This window comes from Solanum tuberosum, unplaced genomic scaffold (assembly GCF_000226075.1).
Source record: "Solanum tuberosum cultivar DM 1-3 516 R44 unplaced genomic scaffold, SolTub_3.0 scf00015, whole genome shotgun sequence".
In the NCBI taxonomy this organism is placed as follows: domain Eukaryota; kingdom Viridiplantae; phylum Streptophyta; class Magnoliopsida; order Solanales; family Solanaceae; genus Solanum; species Solanum tuberosum.
The window spans coordinates 1,966,141-1,988,243 of record NW_006238941.1 but is presented as its reverse complement, the minus strand read 5'-3'; the positions used below and the strand labels follow the sequence as shown (position 1 = coordinate 1,988,243).

The window sequence follows — 22,103 nt, the reverse complement described above, 5'->3', positions numbered from 1 at the left end:
GGGAGGAGGGGGCGGAAGAGAAGGAGAAGAGAAAGAACAGTGAAAAAAGTATGCAATAGGTTGTTGTAATGATGATTATTGCTAACTTGGTTGGAATTACATCAAAAAAATATTATTTTAAAAAAAAAGTTTCCGCGTACATCTACATGCCCGTTAAGAGTTATACTTGGGTTCGAGTTAATTTTTACAATAAAGTTTTTTATTTGGTTGATATATGCAAAAATGGTTAAGCACGTCTGTACACATTAAAATTCACGTTGAGAAAACAATAATCAACTGGAATAATATCGCAACAATCGTATTTATGGATTTCAAAGTGGGAGTGTACAATCTCTATTATTCCCCTGATTCATCTTTTTAGATATAATTCAAGGGCACTTGATCTTTATCTTGAATTTGTCTTTGAACTTGATCTTGGATTCAAGGGCTTTGGAGCTTGTTCTTGAATTTGTCTTTGAACTAGATCTTGGATTCAAGAGCTTTAGAGCTTGTTCTTGAATCTTTGATGAACTTGAACTTGAACTTTATCTTGATCTTGACTTATACTTGAATTCACGGGCTTCAAGCTTGATCTTGAATCCTGTAGTCTTGATCTTGAATCTTGTAGTCTTGATCTTGATTTGTAGACTTGACGAACTTTATATGGATTTGAACTTTGATGATCTTGATCTTGAACTTGATCTTGGATTCAAGGGCTTTAAATCTTGTACTTAAATCTTCGATGAACTTGAACTTGAACTTTATCTTGATCTTGACTTATGCTTGAATTCAAGGTCTTCGAGAGCTTGATCTTGAATTTGTTCTTGGATTCAAGGGCTTTAGAGCTTGTTCTTGAATCTTCGATGAACTTGAACTTGAATTTTTTCTTGATCTTGACTTATACTTGAATTCAAGGGCTTTGAGCTTGATCTTGATTCTTGTAGTTTTGATCATGGACTAGATCTTGGATTCAAGGGCTTTGGAGCTTGTTCTTGAATCTTCGATGAACTTGAACTTTATCTTGATCTTGAATTATAATTGAATTTGAGGGCTTCGAGCATGATCTTGATCGTTCTTGAACTTGAATGCTTGAATTCTTAAACTCTAGCTTCTAGAGAAATATGCGGCTTTTGATCCACAAGCTTTCTCTAGCTTTTTGTTAGAATTCTTGGTCCATTTTTCTGAATTATGAGGACCCCTATTTATAGTTTTAGAATAAAGGAGTTGTGATAGGGACAGGATTCCCTTCGGCAAAGCACATTTAAGTGATATGACATATGGGCTTTATGGAGCGGGTTTGTCATTTTTGACGCATGTCATAATCGTATTGCCTTTCTGTTTGACTTGGCATGCCACTTCAGTTGTCACGTGTCACCAAAATGGGCCTGTAGGATGAGATGAAGTTGAGCTTATCAAACTGAACTAATCTTTTATAGCCCAATTTGAACTAAACTTTTAATTTGGACTTTAATTAAATCCATATTTATTAGACTTAAATAATTAACTTAATTATATTAATTTATTATTTATTTGAATTAATATATTCATGAATTAAATATAATTTGATTCATTATATAAATTTATATTTAATAAATTTTAAATGATTACAAATTCCCCTAGCTTCAAGTCTTGTCAAGATATTTTATTTTTTTTAAGTCTAGACTTGAAATATTAACGAATTATTAAGTCGATTTCGAGTCAAACTTTTAAATAGAAAATCATCCGTGCAATTTTACTATTTATTTATATTTAACTGCACTAATTTCTTGGAAGACTCATAAGCAAATTGCATACATACATACGGTCAAAGACTTCAATACGTAGGAAGTTTTTATTTCATGCAATTTTATGGGGGCGTACCGATCACTTTCCCTTATTTGATTCCAAAAGTAATTCCACTTGCTCAATTCTTCGGCCTATAGCATTTTTTGTCTTTTTCTTTTTCTTTTCAATTGGACTAATGCACCATTTTTCTATCCTTCTTGAGTTATGACACTTGATTCATTATCAATAAGGAGTGAACAACTGATATTACTTGCCTATAAATAGGAACATACCCCTCATACTTTTAACACCAATTTGTGAACCCTCGCTTGTAATTTATTTACAGGCGTCAATAAAGAGGTCAGTTTTCCTTCTTCTTTTTTTGTATTTTCTTGTATTATGTATTATTATTTTTGTAGGTAAATGGTAGCAATATTTGTATTTTGCATAGGCTAAACAAGGGAGAGCTTTATCACACAAAATTTAATCTTGAGGTGTAAAGGGATGTGTTTAACGTCCCCGCCTTGAGATCATAAGAAATATTTATATTTTATGGAGCCTACACAATGGAGATCTCTATCACACGAGAATTTGATCTTGAGGTGTGAAGGGATGTGTTTAACGTCACCACCTAGAGATCACTAACTTGAAGCTTTATAAGATTCTGAATACTTAAGCACAAGGTGTGAAAGGATGTGTTTAATGTCCCCGCCTTGAGATCACTAATTATAATATCCTGAATACATAAGAACAAGGTGTGAAAGGATGTGCTTAACGTCCCCGCCTTGTGATCGCTAATTTGAGGCTTTATGAGTATCCAAATACTAAAGTATAAGGTGTGGAAGATCAAATTTTATCCACCTTAACGTATGGAAATGGGACAAATATTTTCCACCTTAAGGCATGAAAATTTAAAGATCCTTTTAAGTATAAATCTGTGAAAAGGCCAATTTAAGGTGCAGAGGGACAAATCTTGTCCACCTTAAGGCATGAGAATTTAAAGATTCATTTAAGGATAAATCCATGAAGAGACCAGCTTAAGGTGCAAAGGGACAAATCTCGCACCTTAAGGCATGAGAATTTAAAGATCTATTCAAGGATAAATCTGTGAAAAGGCCAACTTAAGGTGCAAGGGGAAAAATCCCGTCCACCTTAAGGCATGAGAATTTAAGGATTCATTTAAGGATAAATCCGTGAAAAGGCCAGCTTAAAGTGCAAATGGACAATTTTTGTCCACCTTAAAGCATGAGCATTTAAAGATCCTTTTAAAGATAAATCTGTGAAAAGGTCAGCTTAAGGTGCAAAGGAACAAATCTCATCCACCTTAAGGCATGAAAATTTAACAACTTGCATATTTGGAGGATTTGAAGACTTTAACTTGCAGACTTGACAAATTTGAAAAATTCAACTTGTATACTTGGAGGATTTGAAGACTTCAACTTGGATACTTGGAGGATTGAAGACTTCAACTTGCATACTTGAAGAATTGGAAGACTTCAACTTTCATACTTGGAGGATTTGAAGACTTCTACTTGCATACTTGAAGAATTTAAAGACTTCAACTTGCATACTTGGAGGATTTGAAGACGTCATCTTGCATACTTGGAGGATTTGAAGACTTAAACTTGCATATTTGGAGGATTTGAAGATTTCAACTTGCAAGCTTGAAGAATTTAAAGACTTCAACTTGCATAATTGGCTGAATTTAAAGACTTCAAGAATATTGTTAAAGAATCTCATGTTTTATAAGGGTTTACCCCCTCCATTGATCCATCAATACTTCATGCATGTCTAAAGTTTGATGAAATAAAATAAAATATTTATAGCCTTAATTTTCATGTGACGGATCAACTGGGAACATGTGGTTTTTTGACACTCATGCAATCGAACGTGGAATATGGTTCTAAGCGCCTACGTGCCTCATTGAAGAGGATCAAGTCAAAACGTTGTTCTAGGAGAGTGCTTTTTTTTATTGTGGTGTCGTATACAGTTTATACTCTTGCGAGCTAGGAGTGATGTGTAGTTTAGGCTCGGACCTTAAGAAGCATTTTTACTTGAACATTTACTTAAATTTGAAGATTTTTATGATATACAATTTAGGCTTATGTTTCAAGGAGCATTTCAACTTGAAGATTTGACTCAAACTTGAAGAGCTTTATGACATATAGTTTAAGCTCGTGTTTCGAGGAGCATTTAAATTTAAAGATTTAGCTCAAATTTGAAGAGTTTTGTGACATACAGTTTAAACTCATATTTGAAGGAGAATTTCAACTTGAAGATTTAGCTCAAATTGAAAGAGCTTTGTGACATACAGTTTAAACTCGTATTTCAAGGAGCATTTCAACTTGAAGATTTAGCTCAAATTGAAAGAGCATTGTGATATACAGTTTAAACTCGTGTTTCAAGTAGCATTTCAACTTGAAGATTTAATCAAATTTAAAGAGCTTTATGACTACAATTTAGGCTCGTGTTTCAAGGAGCATTTCAATTTGAAGATTTAACTCAAATTTGAAGAGTTTTCCAGCTTAAAGATTTAGCTAAAATTTGAAGACCTTTAAAACTTAGAGATTTAGCTCAAACTTGAAAAGATTTGTGATGTGCATTTTAGGCTCATGCATCTAGGAGTATTATAACTTGCAGTTTAAGCTCAAATGATGAGGAGGATTGTAACTTACAGTTTAATCTCATGTGTTAAGGAGCATAGCAACTTGCAGTTTAAGCTCACGCGTTAAGGGGCGTCTAGATATACATTGACTCTCAAAGTCATCTTCAGATGTAGACTTACCCCCAATTTGGAGTTATTCTATATCTTCATCTTTATGAGGTCAATAGAAAGAAGATCTTTGATCTTGTCTTAAAGTCATGCATAACTCCATGTCATGCGCACGAGTTGCCAACTCTTTGAATGTATTGGGATTTAATCCTTGCAAGATGTAGTGAAGACCCCAATTCATGACTTGGATACACATTTCAATGCTAGAAGTTTCATTAAGGCGGTCTTTGCAATTGAGGCTCAAACTTCTCTAGCGATTGATGAAGTCAACAACTAGCGCATATTTACCTTGACGTGCCTTTGTAAGGTCAACCATACTAACGACACGTCTCGTGCTATAAAATGATTGAGGAACTCTTGCTCTAACTGCTCCCAACAATCTATAGAATTCGATTCAAGATATGTTTACCAATCAAAGACATTTTCTTTGAGAGATCGAACGAACTCTTTAATGAGATAATCACAATACGTATTAGCATCATTGCAAGTCTCGATAAAATGAGTTATAGATTGTTTGGGATTTCGTTCCATCTCTAACTCTTTTTGTGGATCATAACACTTCCTTAAGTCAGCATACATCATATTGATCTCTCTACTGCTCCCGCAAACTGTGATGTCTCGATTCCCATTGGTCGGTCTGCTATCCGGAACAAACCTTTGTCTAAGTAATCTTGAATTAGATTCCTGAAATTTTGCCATCAAATAGTTGAAGCTTAGAAGGCTGATAGACCTGAAGGATTTTTAAGTTATTAATCCTTTGTGTATATGGATTTACATATGTGGGAGTAAGTTTGGACGAAGAATCATATTTGTCTTCGATAGCCTCTATGATAAAGTTCTTCAATTGATCAATGGGAATCAAACCTTCAGCGGAGAGATGAATCTCTTTGATCTTTGTTTGCTTTATGCAAGACTCTCCTTCTTCTTGAATTTTAGGAAGATTTAGAGGTTCTTGACTCGATCTCTCAATCATGTTATTCATCTGATTTGTTAACTTGGAAAGTTTAGCATCTTGTTCGTGTGCGCGCTTTGTCAAGCCTTCAATTGTTTTTGTCAAGCTTGCTAGTTGTTCTTCTATAGTGGAAGGCATTTGATACTTGAAAAGTTGAGATAAGAGGTAGAGATTGTCCCATTGGGCGTGTCATAATTTGTAGACAATAAAATTTGCATCGAGAAAATAATAATCAACAACAAAAAATTATCTTAACAATCATAATTTATTGATTTCAAACTGCGAGTGTACAATCTCTATTATTCCTCTGATTCGTATTTTCTGATATAATTCAAGGGCTCTTGATCTTGAATTTGTCTTTGAACTTGATCTTGGATTCAAGGGCTTTGGGGCTTGTTCTTAAATTATTCTTTGAACTTGATCTTCGATTCAAAGGCTTCAGAGTTTATTCTTGAATCTTTGATGAACTTGAACTTGAACTTTATCTTGACCTTGACTTATCTTTAATTCAAGGGCTTCGAGCTTGATCTTGATTTGTGGACTTGATGAACTTGATCTTGGATTCAAGGGCTTTAAAGCTTGTTCTTGAATCTTCAATGAACTTGAACTTTATATTGATCTTGACTTATAATTGAATTCAAGGGCTTAGAACTTGATCTTGGATTCAAGGGCTTTAGAACTTGTTCTTGAATCTTCGATGAACTTGAACTTTATCTTGATCTTGACTTATACTTGAATTCAAGGGCTTCGAGCTTGATCTTGGATTTAAGGGCTTTAGAGCTTGTTCTTGAATCTTCGATGAACTTGAACTTTATCTTGATCTTGACTTATACTCGAATTCCAGGGATTCGAGCTTGATATTGACTCTTGTAGTCTTGAATTTGAACTTGATCTTGGATTCAAGGGCTTTGAAGCTTGTTCTTGAATCTTCGATGAACTTGAACTTGAATTTTATCTTGATCTTGACTTATACTTGAATTCAAGGGCGTTGAGCTTGTGGTCTTGATCTTGATCGTTCTTGAACATGAATGCTTGAATTTTTGAACTTTTAGCTCGCAGAGAAATTTGTGGCTTTTGATCCACGAGCTTTCTCTAGTTTCTTGTTAGAATTCTTGGTCCCTTTTCTGAATTATGAGGATCCTTATTTATAGTTTTAAAATTGAGAAGTTGTGATAGGAACAAGATTCCCTTCGACCAATCAGATTTAAGTGACATAACATATGGGCTTTATGGAACGGGCTTATCATTTTTGACACATGTCATGATCCTATTGACTTCTTGCTTGACTTGTCTTGCCACGTCAGTTGTCACGTGGCACCAAAATGGGCCTCTAGGATGAGATGAAGTTGGGCTTAGCAAACCGAGCTCATCATTTATAGTTCAAATCAATTAATTTGGACTTTAATTAAATCCATATATATTTTACTTAAATAATTAACCCAATTATATTAATTCATAATATTTATTTTAATTAATATATTCATGATAAATATAATCCGAATCATTTTATAAATTTATATTTAATAAATTTTAAATGATTACAACATAAATTAATTTTTTCTATTATTAAAATTATAGATATTAATAATCTTGATAATTAATAAGTAATACTTATATGAAAGTTTGTCTTAACAATTTTTTAATCGAAGAGAGTTTGTGGTATTTTATTTGCATTTTCTTATATAGTTTTTTCGTACGTACTTTATTTGGTTGATTTTAAACATTTTTTTGTCTTGAACTATATACTTTTTCTTTTACTTTGATATTAGAAACTTTGCTTCAAAATTAGATTTATAAAAATAAATGTGTGACTGTTGACAGTCCTTCACAATATAAATTAATTCTCGAGCTTTTTCAATTTCAAACAATTTGAAATAATTAGTATTTTATAAAATTCAAAAATACTTTAAAGTTATTTTTAAGTGATTATGATATTTTATAATTTTTGTATATATTTCTATATGTTTATAATATTTAATTATATAATTACTACCTTTTATAAATATTCGAAAATCGACTCAAAGACTTTTGTTTTTAACTAGATATTTTATTAATTATTTTAGTTATATTTTTTTGAGTTAATTAATTTATAATTAAGTGAATTATATTATTTTTAATTTTTAGTTGAGTTGACCAATTAAATCAATTTGTCTATTTCTTAAACATAAAGACCAAATTCTGAACACCCAATCCACCCATACATCCTCCAATTTTAAGCTCTATTTCCCTTAAGCCATGGATACATACAACAATACATACCTACGCGTCGTCTCCCTCATAGAATCGAACGACCCAACAACCCTAATGGTCTAATTCCGTTTCCCTCACGCCACCGCGATTCACAGAGATTCAACCAGAGTTTGGGGAAGTTCCATTGAATCCCAAGTGTAACCCTCGCTAATTTTGGATTCCCTCCTCCCACATTTCCTCTCAAATCCATGAGAAATTGGTACCTTTCTAGTTGACTCAAACCTTAACGTTTACATTCGAATTTCAAATTTTAGATTCCAAAATCTTATCCCATATTTCCCCTCAATTCAATCCCTAATCCTCTTCTATAAAACCCCTCTTCAGTCCTTGTTCCTACAATTCCATCTCCTCACAACCTCCGAACTCACAGTTTTATTTTTGTCTTGGTTTGTTTTCATTTTTGCACAAGCTTTTCATCGGAACTCTTGTGTGGTGGAGGAATTATTGTTAAGCTGGTCGTCCTGGTCTGGCTGCTCTAGAAAAGGTAAATCTTTTCTTTATTCTGTTTCGACTTAAATATTTTGGGTGTTCTAATATGGAATCAAGTTCATATATTAAGTTTATGTTTGATTCTGTCTTGTAGAAAACTTCTGTTTAAACATTATTCCAATCTTCTTTGTAATTGTTGGGTCATTTTCTTTAGTCTGTGATTTTTATCATGTTTATAAGTTCATATGAATTAAACGCATCAGACTTTTTAATGTAGTATATTGTCTTCTGTATAAATGGTAAATTCAATTCTAAGCCGCGATGTAGCTTGTAATTTCTTTTATCTACGCCTTAGCATGAATTTTGTCTAAAATCATTTTTATGGCCCCTTTTAATACATAGTTTAACATGAATACTCATAGTTTAGCATGTGTACTGATTTCTTGTAGTTCAAAATTTGATCTCGGCATTTAGTAGCGGCTCAAGCTAATTAGTGACCAAAAAACTCAAATTAAATCGAAGGCCTAAGTTTTAATTATTTTTTTATTTTTTGAGATGCAAAGTTATTTATTTCTTTTTAATAAAAAAACTTTATTTGTCTATGGTCTTAAACTAGATTTTTATATATATATATATATATACCAAAATATTTTTTTATATTATGGTCTTAAACATATCATGTGGAAGTTAATTTAAAAATTGATAAAAAAAAACATTCTTAATGTTTCGAAACAAACTAAAAAATACAAATAAATTAAAAGACATTGTATTTGACACGCCTCGAGCCTACACAATGGGCGGGACTGGCACTCGAAAACCATTGTTGGCCCCAAGCGAACCCTTGGTCTAGCCTACTACTCAGGGGAAGACTTTACTCAACATTTAAAACAACTCAACAGGTAGATTCATAACTCAAACTTAGAACGCATAAAGAAAAACATTCGGCTGGCCATAAAGGCAACTCAAGTCTTATAATAAAAACAACTGAAATGAATAAGACTAATGAACTAATAACGTCTAACTGTCTATGAAGCCTCTAATAACTATGAGGGGTGTTGGGATAAGAACCCCGATCATCCTAGCAACTGACTAACAAAGCAATAAAAGGGAATCCTCTGGAAAGCAAGGAGGCTCACCAACTGACTTTGAGATGCTCAACTGGATCAATGAGGTGCTGGATGTTGATCCTGAATACATGTATCTGCATCATAAAACGATGCAGGCCAAATGGCATCAGTACATTGGATGTACGAGCATGCGAGGGGAAAACTAAACATGACATAAGCTTGAAATGAATTCTGAAAGAAACACTTACCTCAGCTTTACTTAACTCATGGATACTCAACTTAATGCAAAAATAAACAACAATAAGATGTAGTTTATATAAAGCATTTAAACAGTAAGTAGCAATTCAATGTATTGGAGAAATACAATAACATCTCAATTTATATATATAATAAAGTAATATAATTTTGTGGGAGTTTCTCTAACCGACAACCATCACTACGAGCTATGTGATGATACAACATCTCGCCCACGCTGCCAAAACTATCATATAACTTGTCGGGATATAGAACGCCTCAACTAAGTGGATTCACTAGTCTATGCTAAAAAGCATTAAGGAATCATCTAAAAAGTATGATCATTTTTACCCACGTTGGCTACATTGTTTATAGAGACTTGAGTTATTATGAACTCGTCCCCATATCGGTGCTCAATACTACTCCCAAAATACTCAGCTCATATGTTTGAAAACATAACTCTTTCTCTGTGGTTTGAGATTATTATTCAAAAACTTATCTCTTAAAAGAGATGTAATTCAAAACTACTCATGAAAACTCATTTTAAAATCGGTGTTTCTTCTCATCTTAAATGTGAAAATATTTACTCTTTGGAAATACATAGTCCCCATATAACATTTTAAAGAAATGCACTCGGCTCTACTTTTCCTCAATCTCAATGCTTAAGTCTTAAAACAAGTTTAAAAGATTTGTAAAAGACTTCTTAAAATGACTCGAGAAACCCTCAAGACTTGACTTTCAACTCTACCTTGAATTTGATGTATGAATTCAAGGTTGTGATTTGTGATAGGAAAGATCTCATGATGTTTAAGAGTGTTTTTAGATAGTTAAACATGAGAAACGATCAAGAAATCATAGTCTGGAAGCAAGTCCGCAATGCGGAGATGCATTTTATTATTTGGTCGCGAAATAAATTTTGAGGCAGAAGGGTCCGCGATCTATCCGCGACGCGGAGAGAAAAAGTTCTGATCCTGAGGAACAGGTCCGCGACCCAAATTTTCCTAACTTTTTCCTTCTTCGTTTTCTAACCCCAATTCACCTAAATTCGATTCTTCTTCTCAATTCCTCTTTAGTTTCATATACCAGTATATGTACACAAGAATCTATTCATAAATGACTCTAAAATCTACACGATTTCCTCAAGAACTCAACAACCCCAACTTAACTCAAGAACGAAAGCCAATATTCAAGAACACAATTCAAAATCATCAACGTTCAACTTTCTAGAACGAATTTCGCTGAAATAAACATGATTGGTGCGTGGGTGAACGAACCCGAGGCTATGTAAAGTCTCACATACCTCTTTAGGGATCAACCCTTGGCGAAACGACTTCGATTCCGCAAGAAATCTCCAAGAACGCCTTGACTTTTCTCCTTTTTTCTCCTATTTTCTCTTCTCTCAAAGCCCTAGCGTAATTCTTAATTGCGTAAACTGAATGAACTCAGTTTAGACCCCAAATAAATTCCTAAAAACGGAATAAATTAATTGGATAATGAAAATACCAAAATACCCCTCTAAAATTTGGTTGACTTTCCTTATCCAGACAGTCCGACTTCAAACGGGCATATCTCCCTCATACGAACTCGAAAATTAGCAAACTCGGTGGTGTTGGAAAGATAATTCAAAGGCCTTTCATTTGATATCTTGTAGCCCACCTAACTCATCATGTACCAGGATTTATGGTCGTTTGAATTTGATGCATAACTCATACTTAACATACTTGCCAAATTTCAGATTTTTATTCTTTCCAAAAATGGTTCTTTCTAATTCTAGCTCTTTCGAATAGCGGGGTGTTACAATATTATTTTTATTTGGTTAAAAAACAGCTTATAATAATTTTATTATTATTAAAAAATTAGGCCCTTCAAATTTAGGAACCTAAGACGGATGCCTTATTTTTAAAGGCATTGAGCCGCCCTATAGCATTAAATTTTAACATTCATATGCACTTGGAATTTGTTCACACTATTGTTTGTATGTATGAAGATACTCACTTTAAGTGTGCATTATGTTAGTTACTTATTTATTTGAATAATCATTTTCATGTCCATTTGATTTGTTCCTCATACTTGGGTTGTTAATAATGCATGACCTTTTACATTTTTGGAATAAATATGCCTTTGTCTTTTGTTTGGGAGCCAACTCGAAGTTTGAAATATCCAATCCAATATGTGCATCAAGTTATATTTTCATGTAACTTTATTTCTAAAAGCGTTCAAAGGAGTATATTAATTATTTTCCCTTACTTTCTTTACATGTGATATTGGCGGAGTCCATTTTCATCGCCTCCTTGCATTTTCAAGTTGTCGAGTCAACCACGATTTCATTCAGATGGAAAATTCAGATGGAAAAGGAAGTGTATATACTGGTCTCAGAGGTGATCTATGAGTCAGAATACATAAAATATGCAGGATATACACTTGATATACATTAGATACGTATATGATACACAACAGAAATTAGCTGAAGGCCCATAGTGCAGCCGCAGTTCTTCAGAGAGTTGAATTTTGGTTGGAGCCCAAGTCATTTTCAGCAACCAGACTTTGACCAAGTCCATTAATTTTAAGCTATTTGTATTTATTTGTTTATTTATTTTATATTTTTGGTAATAATTTATTTGTTTGTTTTTATTTTTGAATGTATTAGCTCTAACCTTAAAATTTTAAATTAACTTAATTAAATCCCTTAGAGATAAATCACTTTTTGTTATGATAATTTACTATTTTAAATAATTTTATTTGATAGTCTTTCTTTACTAAGCCATTTTTTCAATTAAGTTTACTTTCTTTCTAAAATATTTGAAATGTTCAAATTAATTCTCTTTTAAATTGCTTTAAATGCCTTTTTTAAAAATTATTTTCCCCAAAAAACTTAAGTAATTAAAATTTAAAATTGTTGGATAATTGTATGTTAGTGGTCCTTTGAGTGTTAATATCTTCTCAAAGTGGAAATTGAAATCTCTTACTTTTTTCTCTAAATTTTTAACACTTAAATTTGATATTTTTTGAATTAATAAATTTAATTTTCTTTAAACAATTATGTGATGACTTTTTAAATATGATTTCCCCCCTAAAAAGTTGAAATTTTTAAACATCTCTTTTCGACACATAACACTGACGGCGCGAAGCACGATTTTTTTTATAACTAATATAAAAATAAATACTACAATACAGAAATTTGGGAGTTATTTGATATTTTTTTATGTGTTCTTGGTATTCTTGAGAAACAAGAAGCAAAAACAGTATATTTGATCCAAAACTCCAAGTGAAAAGTGTTAAAAGTTATTTGGGTTGTAAAAATTGATTTTGCAAAATCAGAGTAGAAAAAAATGGCTAGAATAAGCCTTTTCATAAACGGCAATGATAAATGAACCAAAATTTTAACAAATAATGTAAAAGAGGCTTTTCTAAAAAGTTAAATGTAATATTTGAGCTTTTTCCGTAAATAAAATAATAAATATATTTTATGGTATAGTGTTTTTGCTAAAGTCCAAATAAAATCACATGGAGACAAAATGGATGAAGCCAAAAGGAGGTGAATGGTGATAGAGATAAGATAAAGGTGATGAAGCTTTTCATTTGTATGTAACTTCTAAAGAGAGAAATTTAAAGTTCATTTGTCTAAGTTTTTTCTTAATTTGTTGTTATGGCAGATAGTAAAGAAGCAGCACAAGTTATGTCAATTACCATATACCCACTCAAATCATGCCGTGGTATTTCAGTTCCTGAAGCAGCCCTTTCTTCTACTGGTATGAATTACTTCAATTTCCATTCACTTTTTATGTGACTCTCCTGGTGTTGCAGTAATCAAAGCTTTACCTTAATAAAAACCCCATTTTGAATCTTGATCTTTTGCAACACACAGTGTATTACCGTTTCTTGATTAATACTCTCCCTGTCCGTCCACTTTAAAATTAACACACCTATTAAAAAAATAGTTAATGACATAGTAACTTTACCGTTTTACCCCTATTAATTATGAAGTGGGTGAATTAAAAACTTAAAATTTTCAAAAAGTTTAACCTTTTTCAAAGTAATTAATTGAAGATATAATAGGTAAAAAAAATATTTTTTTTTAATTTATCAAAATAGACAAGTAACTAAAAACAAGAAAAAATAAACAAGTAATTAAGAACAAGGGAGTACTTCCTCAGTTCTATATTAGATGAAGTTGTTAGACCTTTGGGATACGATGCTGCTGAATTATTACTCCTTCCTGGGGTGTTTTTACCTTTTTGCACATTGGTCCAAAAAAGTGGTCAAGAAAGTATTAATTGTCTTTGTTATCAATTTATCTTGTTTAGATAAGTGGGGTTTTACATGATCAAACAACTATATTATACTATTTCTTTTGTCCATTTTTAATTGTCATGATTTTTTTTTTGTAGAGTCAAACTATAAGATTACGATATATTTTTTTATATATGTAAATATTTGCAATTTATAGTACTGTTCGTATAGTTTCTAAATATTTAATTTTTTTGTTTAAAATATTAAACTAATATAATCTAATTTAACTTTGAAATTAATTAAATTGACTTTCAAAAAGCATAACATGACAAATAAAAATGGACGGAGATAGTACTATTTAAGGGTAAATTAGTAAAACACTTGTTACTTTACATTTCTTTAAGGTGTTCGCCAAATCTAAAAGCACCATTTAATATGGACAGGAGGGAGTAGAAGAGTTATCTGCTTTTCTATCTACTTGGTCAACTGAATTTGAAAGCTGATTCCTAACCAATTGACTGCTTTGTGTTGGAATTAGCCCTCTGATTTTACCTTTTACAATAATAAATTTGGTGATAGGATGATTTTTGAGAGCATTAACACTCAATCCAACTTGAACCCTCGGCAAAGATGATGACTTACTGTCTATGTTGATCAGACTCTCTAAAAATGTTGTTGTTGTCATGTCGAATCCTTCAAAAATACACTACTTTTGGAGAATTTGACATGCACTTACATCCAATGATATCATTGAAGAGTCCGAGCAACATCACTTACTATTTTAAATAATAACGTTTTGTCGTAAAAAAGAAGAAGAAGCAATATCGCTTACTATTATTTAACTTCAATTTATTTTTTTTCAGTCAGAATCATCCCAAATTAGTATAACCCTTTTGACCTGCTCAAAGTATAATAGGTTAGCTAGGCAATTGATGATTATGGGAGTGTCATAATTGGGTGAATCCAAAAGGATTCATCAAAGTTTTGTGCTTAAATGGGCTAAAAGAGTGAACCAAACAAGTTAATTGTCAAATGAATTGGCTGATTCCTTTAGAGATCAAAGAATAGCAGATGTTTCTATACAGTTTTGTCAGGTTAGGCCACACCGCTAAGTTGCAACAAACTTTCCATATGTAACGGCAAGGATTGACAATGGCAAATGATTATTTTCCTAAGTTGCATGTTTAGGGTGGATTGTGGTACATGAAGCCTGGCTTACACTTAATAATTTGATGAAAAGTGGGTTCACATCTTTAGTCCATCGCGAATGCGGCATAAGGCCCACGAACGCGATGGCTGTACCCAGGCCTCCGCGAACGCGGCACTGGCCTCGCGAACACGGAGACAAGGACCACTAGTCACCACAATGTGGCATGAAGCCCGCGAATGCGAAGGGGAAAAGTGGTCGCACCAGCTGATGCATAAGTCGCCTTTCTGAACTTTTGATCGAAGTCAACCGTTCAAGTTTCAAAAGTTCCAAAACACGGAAACTTGCACAAAAATCAAAAGAACGACCAGATGACCGAACTGTTAGTTCCAGCAAATCATAAATGACTTGAGGTCGCTATAGAAACACTCTAAACGATGAAAAGAAGGCAATAAGAGGGAAATGACCTGGACGGTCATTACAGAAGTCAAACCCCATTGACAAATAATTTGATAAGGGGAAACCGTAAACTTTTGACCAAAAGAAGCGAGCTTGAACCACTTGGAGGTCTCTATCGGAGGATTCCTCAATTTTATGTAAATCTTGATCATTTCCACTTAAGCATATCAAGTTTGAATTCTCAATTCAGCCAAACTGTCTCATAATTTTGTTTGACTCACCAATGCCTAGTAATCTTCAAACTGATTGACCATTGAGTTAAAACTATTGTCCTGGCCTGTAGTTAACAATAGAAGAAAAATAAAAGTATTATCATGTAGAGACTGCATCATTTTGTATTATTACATTCTCCATTAGCTTGTAGGCGTATGATGCAAAATCATTGATGCTTTAAACTGCTATGTATTTGAGTTACTTCATATGGTTGGTAGCATGTCTGTATTATAACAAATTTTGCAAAAAATGAACAGCCCAGTGAGATATTATAACCCAATGCTTCAAATAAATAGTACACAAAAATTTCATACTAATTTCTTGAGCTCAACAATCAATTCTTATGCTTCGTTTTTCTCAGGATTTCGATGGGATCGGCAGTGGATCGTTGTGAACTCCAAAGGTAGAGCATGTACTCAAAGAGTAGAGCCATCGCTTGCTCTGATTGAGGTTGAACTGCCAAATGAGGCATTTTCAGAGGGCTGGGAACCAAATCCAAGCTCATTTTTAGGTTAGTGAGAATATGTTTTATGATCCTTGTTTTCTATTACTTTGCATTTCTTGATACTTAACAGAAAAGAAAAAAGGAAACAACATATCTTTTGAGGCATTCTGTAAACTCCAAGACTAAGGTAATTATAATCGCAAAAAATGTAAAACTTTTGTTGGTGTTTTTTTATAATGCCGTAGCAAAAAGGGTTGACAGTATTGAATGAAAAATGTCGAGAAAATGATCAAAATGATCCTTGATGTATGGGAGTTGAAGTGTTTTGGTCCTTTATATATACCACTTAATAGATATAGTCCTTAATGTATGTAAAATATTATCATTTTGGTCCTAAACCTAAAATTTAATAATTATTCGTTAACTTTAACGGGAAAAACTAAAAAAAGCATCCTCCACCTCTCTCGTCCTTTCTTCCTCGGCGTTGCTGCTTCTGCAATTGAATTTCAATGTTCTTTCTTTTTTTCCAAATTGTTTCAGAATTGGTTCCAAACAAAAATTAATTTTCTTTTATTTATAAGCAACATATATTTTAAATTGATTATGAAAATTCATAAAGTAGTATTGAGTGTCGCGTTTCTTTATCACGTCTGCCCAATTTCTCCTAAAATTTTATCAGATTTCACCCCATGGATCGATTTCTGATTCTAAATCGTGATCTTAAACTTGATTCTTGTTGTAAGTTGGCCAAATTCTTTTTTTCTCTTTAATCCCCTTCATGATCAATCTCTAGTTTTCTCTGGGAGTGTGTGGGTGTTTCTTAAATTTTTGAATTGTTTTGTTGAAATCCATGTCGTGGTAGAAGCAGTAGCAGGGAGGAACAAAGGAGGAGAGAGAGAGTAGAGGTTTTGAGTTTTTCTGTTAAACTTTAACGGATATTGTTAAGTTTTAGGGTTAGGACCAAAATGATCACATTTTATATATATTAAGGACTATATCTATTAAGTGGTATATACAAAGGACCAAAACACTTTAACCCCTATACAATAAAGATCATTTTGATCATTTTCTCAAAAATGTCTTTCAATATTTTTCTTAAGCATACGAGGACTTTAAATAGCCACTTACAAAAAAAAAATTGCATGATTTAAAATTTAATAACAAAAATATCTCAACAAACTAAAACAACCTAATAGGAATTTAAAATTCATATTCATCCTAAGGCGAAGCAACTTATTACGCTAAATATTAATGCAGTAACTAAAAGCAAACAAAAAATTGCATTTCCTAAGCTTCATCATATCTTTTAAGGGCCTCAAATTGAGGCATTACGTAAACTCCAAAATAAGGCAATTATGATCTCAAAAGAAGCGATCTCACTAGTATCGACTTCACCTTTTCTGATAGTGATAAGAGCTCCTGGTATGGATGTGCTTAAAGTCCCACTGGCTGAACCATCTGAAGTAGCAAACGGTGTCTCAGTGTGGGAATGGTCTGGCTCTGCTTTGGATGAAGGAGATGAAGCATCAAAGTGGTTCTCCAAATATCTAGGGAAACCTAGTCGTCTCGTACGTTTCAATGAAGGTATGCTCCTATGTCCCCTTTGTAACCCACCAAAATCATCTGATAATTTGTATCTTTATTATATTGCATTTAACCTTGAAATGCTTTAGAATTACTTGACGTTAGAACCTTCAACCCAGACACATAAGGGCTTGGAGAGTGCGGTTGAACGAATTTTAACACTGTTCTTTTGGCATGCACGTTAATGCTTTGAATTATCTCTATCTGTGTATTTTCACTTTCTAGATGCTTGTGGCACTGTAAACAGAGAGTTAACGGTGACTAAATGAGTTATCAAATCTGCATATAAGAGTTTAGGGTTTGATGTCTTGGGAAGCCTGTATTTAGTCTAGAAATATAACTATCTCAGAAATACTAATGATCTCCAGACGACTCTACTGTCATCGACTCCATAGTCTAGTCACATCTTATTTAAAGTTTGTTCTTGAACATTCAATCATATACTCTCTCCGTCACATTTTATGTGTCACTCTATTTATGTTACTCTGTCCACAAAAGAATGACACTTTCTATACTTGAAAATAGTATAACTTTAAACTTCCCAATTTACTCTTTAATGACATGCTTTTTAGGCTCTAAAATCTCATAGCATATTTAAGGCCACCAGAGCCAGAATTTTTAATTTATAGATTTTGTACATATTAAATGAATTTTCTAACATATTGACAGGGTTTGAGCTAAAGTTACTAAGTTTTGTCAAATCCGTTGCCACTATTGTGAGTCCTCCCCTAAGACCACAAGTACCAAAAGTTTTTGTTTCTTTGTTATACTCTGTACTCAATCAAACTATGCCATATAGATTGAAATGGAGGAAGTAGTTAAAGATGTGTGCATCCGGAAAATAAGGGATGTGCTCAGCCGTAGTCATTTCACTAATTTTTTTTGCTCATGCAGTATCACAGTCTAGACCTACCGACCCTAACTATGCTCCTGGGTACAAAATAAAATTTAATGATGCATACCCCTTCCTCCTTATATCCCAGGTTAGCATTTAATTATCCTAAAGATGAAATTTTATCTCTCATTAATTAAAAATAAATAAAAAATCTAAAGTTGTTTCCTTTTTCTTAGCAGAAATCACTGGATGTATTAAACGAGCAACTCAAGGAGCCTGTGTCAATCAACCGCTTCAGACCAAAGTATCTTCTATTTCTTATTCAATCATTTAGAGAGAGAAATGAATCTATATATAGTGATTATATATACTAAAGGAACTTCCTTAGAGTTGATGTAGCAGCGTTCATCAAGAACTTAATAATTGCTTCAACATGACCCCTCTACATGGTGTACTTGTTAAGATGATGGCGTTGGCTTCTTTGGGCCAAATACTCCTCTGATTATATGAATCTTTATATTGAACCTGTGTCTTTTGCTGAAAATCCCATAATTGATCATTATTGTTTTCTTGGTTGTTAACATAAATAATATTTATTCTGTTCTTGCATCAATCGTAACCTTCAACTGTTGGAAACATGCATACAGTATCCTCATTGACGGATCCAATCCATTTTGTGAAGATTTATGGAAGGATGTCAAAATAGGTGAAAATACATTCCATAGCACAGAGTTATGCTATCGCTGCAAGGTAAAGGTTATCCTTTCTCTAAATCTCGATGATAACCATTATTTAGGGGATTTTTAATTGTTGAAGATTCAAGAAATGCGATAATATATTTAGTATACGTGTGAATAAGAAACCCCATAACTGCACGTGTGAGATTACATTGGGTATGTTGATGTTGTTGCGTGCGAATATGAAAAAATATGCAGACACATTCTTCGAAAGATATACAAACAAAGGAAAAACAGTGAAGGAAAAAAATAAAATAAATCATCTAATGTAAACACTCATCTTCTTTGTTAACTTCTTAGATGTGGTTTTCAGGTACCAACAATTAATCAAGAAACTGCAGAAGCAGGTTCCGAGCCAAGTGAAACGCTCATGAAGTTCCGTTCAGATAAAGTCCTAAAGACAAATAAGAAACCGCAAGGACGAGTAAGCAAATAAGTTCTTGTATACTCATCATTCACTTAGCATGATGACATATTCAGTTATCTGCTCATTTTTTTCATTGAATGCAGATTTACTTTGGTCAGATGTTAGTGTGGGAGGATTATGTTGCACAAGAGAAGAGAAAGACCATCAAAGTGGGTGATCCTGTCTATGTCCTCAAGATGGTTTCGTCCTATGATGATGTATCTGTGTGAGACTATGTACATACGTACTTTATTAGTCAGGTACGTCATATACAATTGTAGTTATTGACATTGAATGCTGTAAAAACACAACTTATTTATGAGATAAAGAACCAGGAATTTGTATGTCTGTAATAAATAATTGTGTGGTTTCATTTATTCACTTTTTTTGAGTGCTTCTCTATCTGACTTCTTGTTCATGGTGAACTTGATGACTCCTTAACTTGTTCATATCACTAATTTCCAAATCCTCCTCTCAAATATGTGCCATATAAAATTGGATACACCAAGCTTGTTACAAATGCATCGACTTTGAGGAGCCCTAAGAGCTTGGTAAATTAGATGGATACTGCTTGTTCTTTTAGGGTGTGTTTGGGAGGATTTTTTCATTTTTTTTGGAAAATGTATTACTCCTTCTATCCCAATTTATATGACTCATATTTTTTTTTAGTCAGTCTCAAAAAGAATGACACATTTTTATATTTAGTAACAATTTAACTTTAAAATATCAATTTTACCCTTAATGAAATGATTTATAATCACACAAACATCTATTATTTTTTATTTTAGACTACAAATTTTAAAAGTGTCTCTTCTTAAATTTCGTGTCAAGTCAGGCTAAGTCATATAAAGTAGGACGGAGGAAATGTCATTTTCCACGTTTGGTTGGTTAAAATGACTTGAAAAACATCCTAGAAAAACTATCGAACTTCTGCACTAGATTGAACAACAATATTTTGTCTTCTTGCTTTTTCATGATACTAATCCTGGCCACATGTGTCTCATGCTAAATTGTGTGGAGTTATTATAACGAAATATATATATATATATATATATATATATATAAATAATTACACATATAATATTTAGGTTTACTATGTAGGCCATCTCCATAATCGAAAATGGTAATAGTTAGGATTCATTAAAAAAATCGAGAACCCACTCATGGGACAAGAAACCCTTCCCGCATCAGGCACTAATAAATTTTTAACGTCTAATTAGATCGGGAATCATTCAAATTAAGAACAAAAGCTCGTTGCTTTTTCTTTACCTATAATTTAATTGAAGCCGTAGCCTTATCCATTTATTCATTCGACCCAACTTTATTTTGTTCCGTTCCAAGAATTCTAACACAGTTTTATACCCATCTAGGAACAATGAAATATTTTCAGAACTTTCCGTTGATACGACATGCTATTTTTACCATTCATTCCCTTTCAGGATCAGTCGCGGTCTTCCAAACTTTACCGAGAGTATGGACGAATCCCTCACTTCATCCATATGTGTAAAAGACACTAGCCGCACTTAAAAGCCGAGTACTCTACCGTTGAGTTAGCAACCCGAAGAAAATATCGAAAAAATTATGTAGAGCCAATTCGAAGAAAAAGAAATAACTAGAGTAGACAAGACAACCAAAAACCATTGAAAGAAGAAATCTAAAAAAATACATTTACACTTTCTAATTCATTTAAAACATAAAATAAAACTAAATAGATCCACTTCATTTATCACAATGAATTATATTTGTTCGATACACTGTTGTCAATATAAATATTGAATATTGAAAAAAAAAAACAAAATAAATTTCAATTGAAAACAATAAAAAATAGTAAAAAAAGGGCTTGTGTTGGATTGGAACTACAAATCTAATCCAAATAAAATAGATACAAAAAAGTATAGATGGGAGAATAAAAAAAAATAAGTGGAAAACAAAACTACAATTTACTTTAATTTACTTAGATTTATTGAATTCATAATGGATTCAATCAAGTTAACTGAGATAAGCAAACTTGATTTCGTTCCGAAATGCCCAAATTTAATATTTTGAAGATCAATAAAATAAGAGGTTTTGTCGTTATAGAACACGGAATTCACTGGAAGCAATGATAAATAAATACAAATAGAAAAGGAAAGGGAGGAAATACAAAAAAATAGAAGAGAAAAGTCATACAAAGTTATATACAAATCACTACCCCCTTTTTTGTATTACCTTAATTTATTTTCTTAATTGAATTTCGGTGGATTAAGACGAAGTTCCTTAAAAACCTCTGCCTTCTTTAAAATATCCTGAACAGTTTCTGTAGGTTGAGCCCCTTTTTCAAGGAAATATAAAATAGCAGGAACATTTAAATAAGTTTGATTCTTTATCGGATCATAAAAACCCACTTTCTGAAGATCTTTTCCTTCTCTTCGGGATCGAACATCAATTGCAACGATTCGATAGACGGCTCATTGGGATAGATGTAGATGAACAACACCCCCCCTAGAAACGTATAGGAAGCTTTCTCCTCGTACGGCTCGAGAAAAATGATTGATTCGAAGTTTTGTCTCTGTATGGAATTCTATCTAAGAAATGACAACTGGATCCATAAAATGATCAA

General features: G+C 32.8%; 1 protein-coding gene, 1 long non-coding RNA gene and 1 other non-coding gene across 4 annotated transcripts; all 3 read left to right on the top strand.

The window, feature by feature from the left end:
• Positions 1-3,283: 3,283 nt before the first annotated feature.
• Positions 3,284-3,400, top strand: MIR8024A (microRNA MIR8024a). Its single transcript, NR_127184.1, has one exon. It is a non-coding gene; the product is annotated as a microRNA MIR8024a (primary transcript).
• A 4,253-nt stretch (positions 3,401-7,653) lies between these two features.
• Positions 7,654-8,460, top strand: LOC107063178 (uncharacterized). Its single transcript, XR_001475117.1, has 2 exons — positions 7,654-7,917; positions 8,128-8,460. It is a non-coding gene; the product is annotated as an uncharacterized lncRNA (long non-coding RNA).
• A 4,558-nt stretch (positions 8,461-13,018) lies between these two features.
• LOC102592389 (mitochondrial amidoxime-reducing component 1-like) lies at positions 13,019-19,901 on the top strand. 2 transcript variants are annotated; one of them, XM_006340013.2, is made up of 8 exons: positions 13,019-13,197; positions 15,859-16,008; positions 17,350-17,526; positions 18,421-18,509; positions 18,601-18,665; positions 19,009-19,111; positions 19,412-19,522; positions 19,609-19,901. In XM_006340013.2, exons 1-8 carry the CDS (start codon positions 13,095-13,097, stop codon positions 19,732-19,734), a joined length of 924 nt encoding a protein of 307 aa, XP_006340075.1. In that variant the 5' UTR covers positions 13,019-13,094; the 3' UTR covers positions 19,735-19,901. The 2 variants fall into 2 exon arrangements, with proteins under 2 accessions (XP_006340075.1, XP_006340076.1); XM_006340014.2 differs by lacking the exon at positions 17,350-17,526.
• Positions 19,902-22,103: the final 2,202 nt, after the last annotated feature.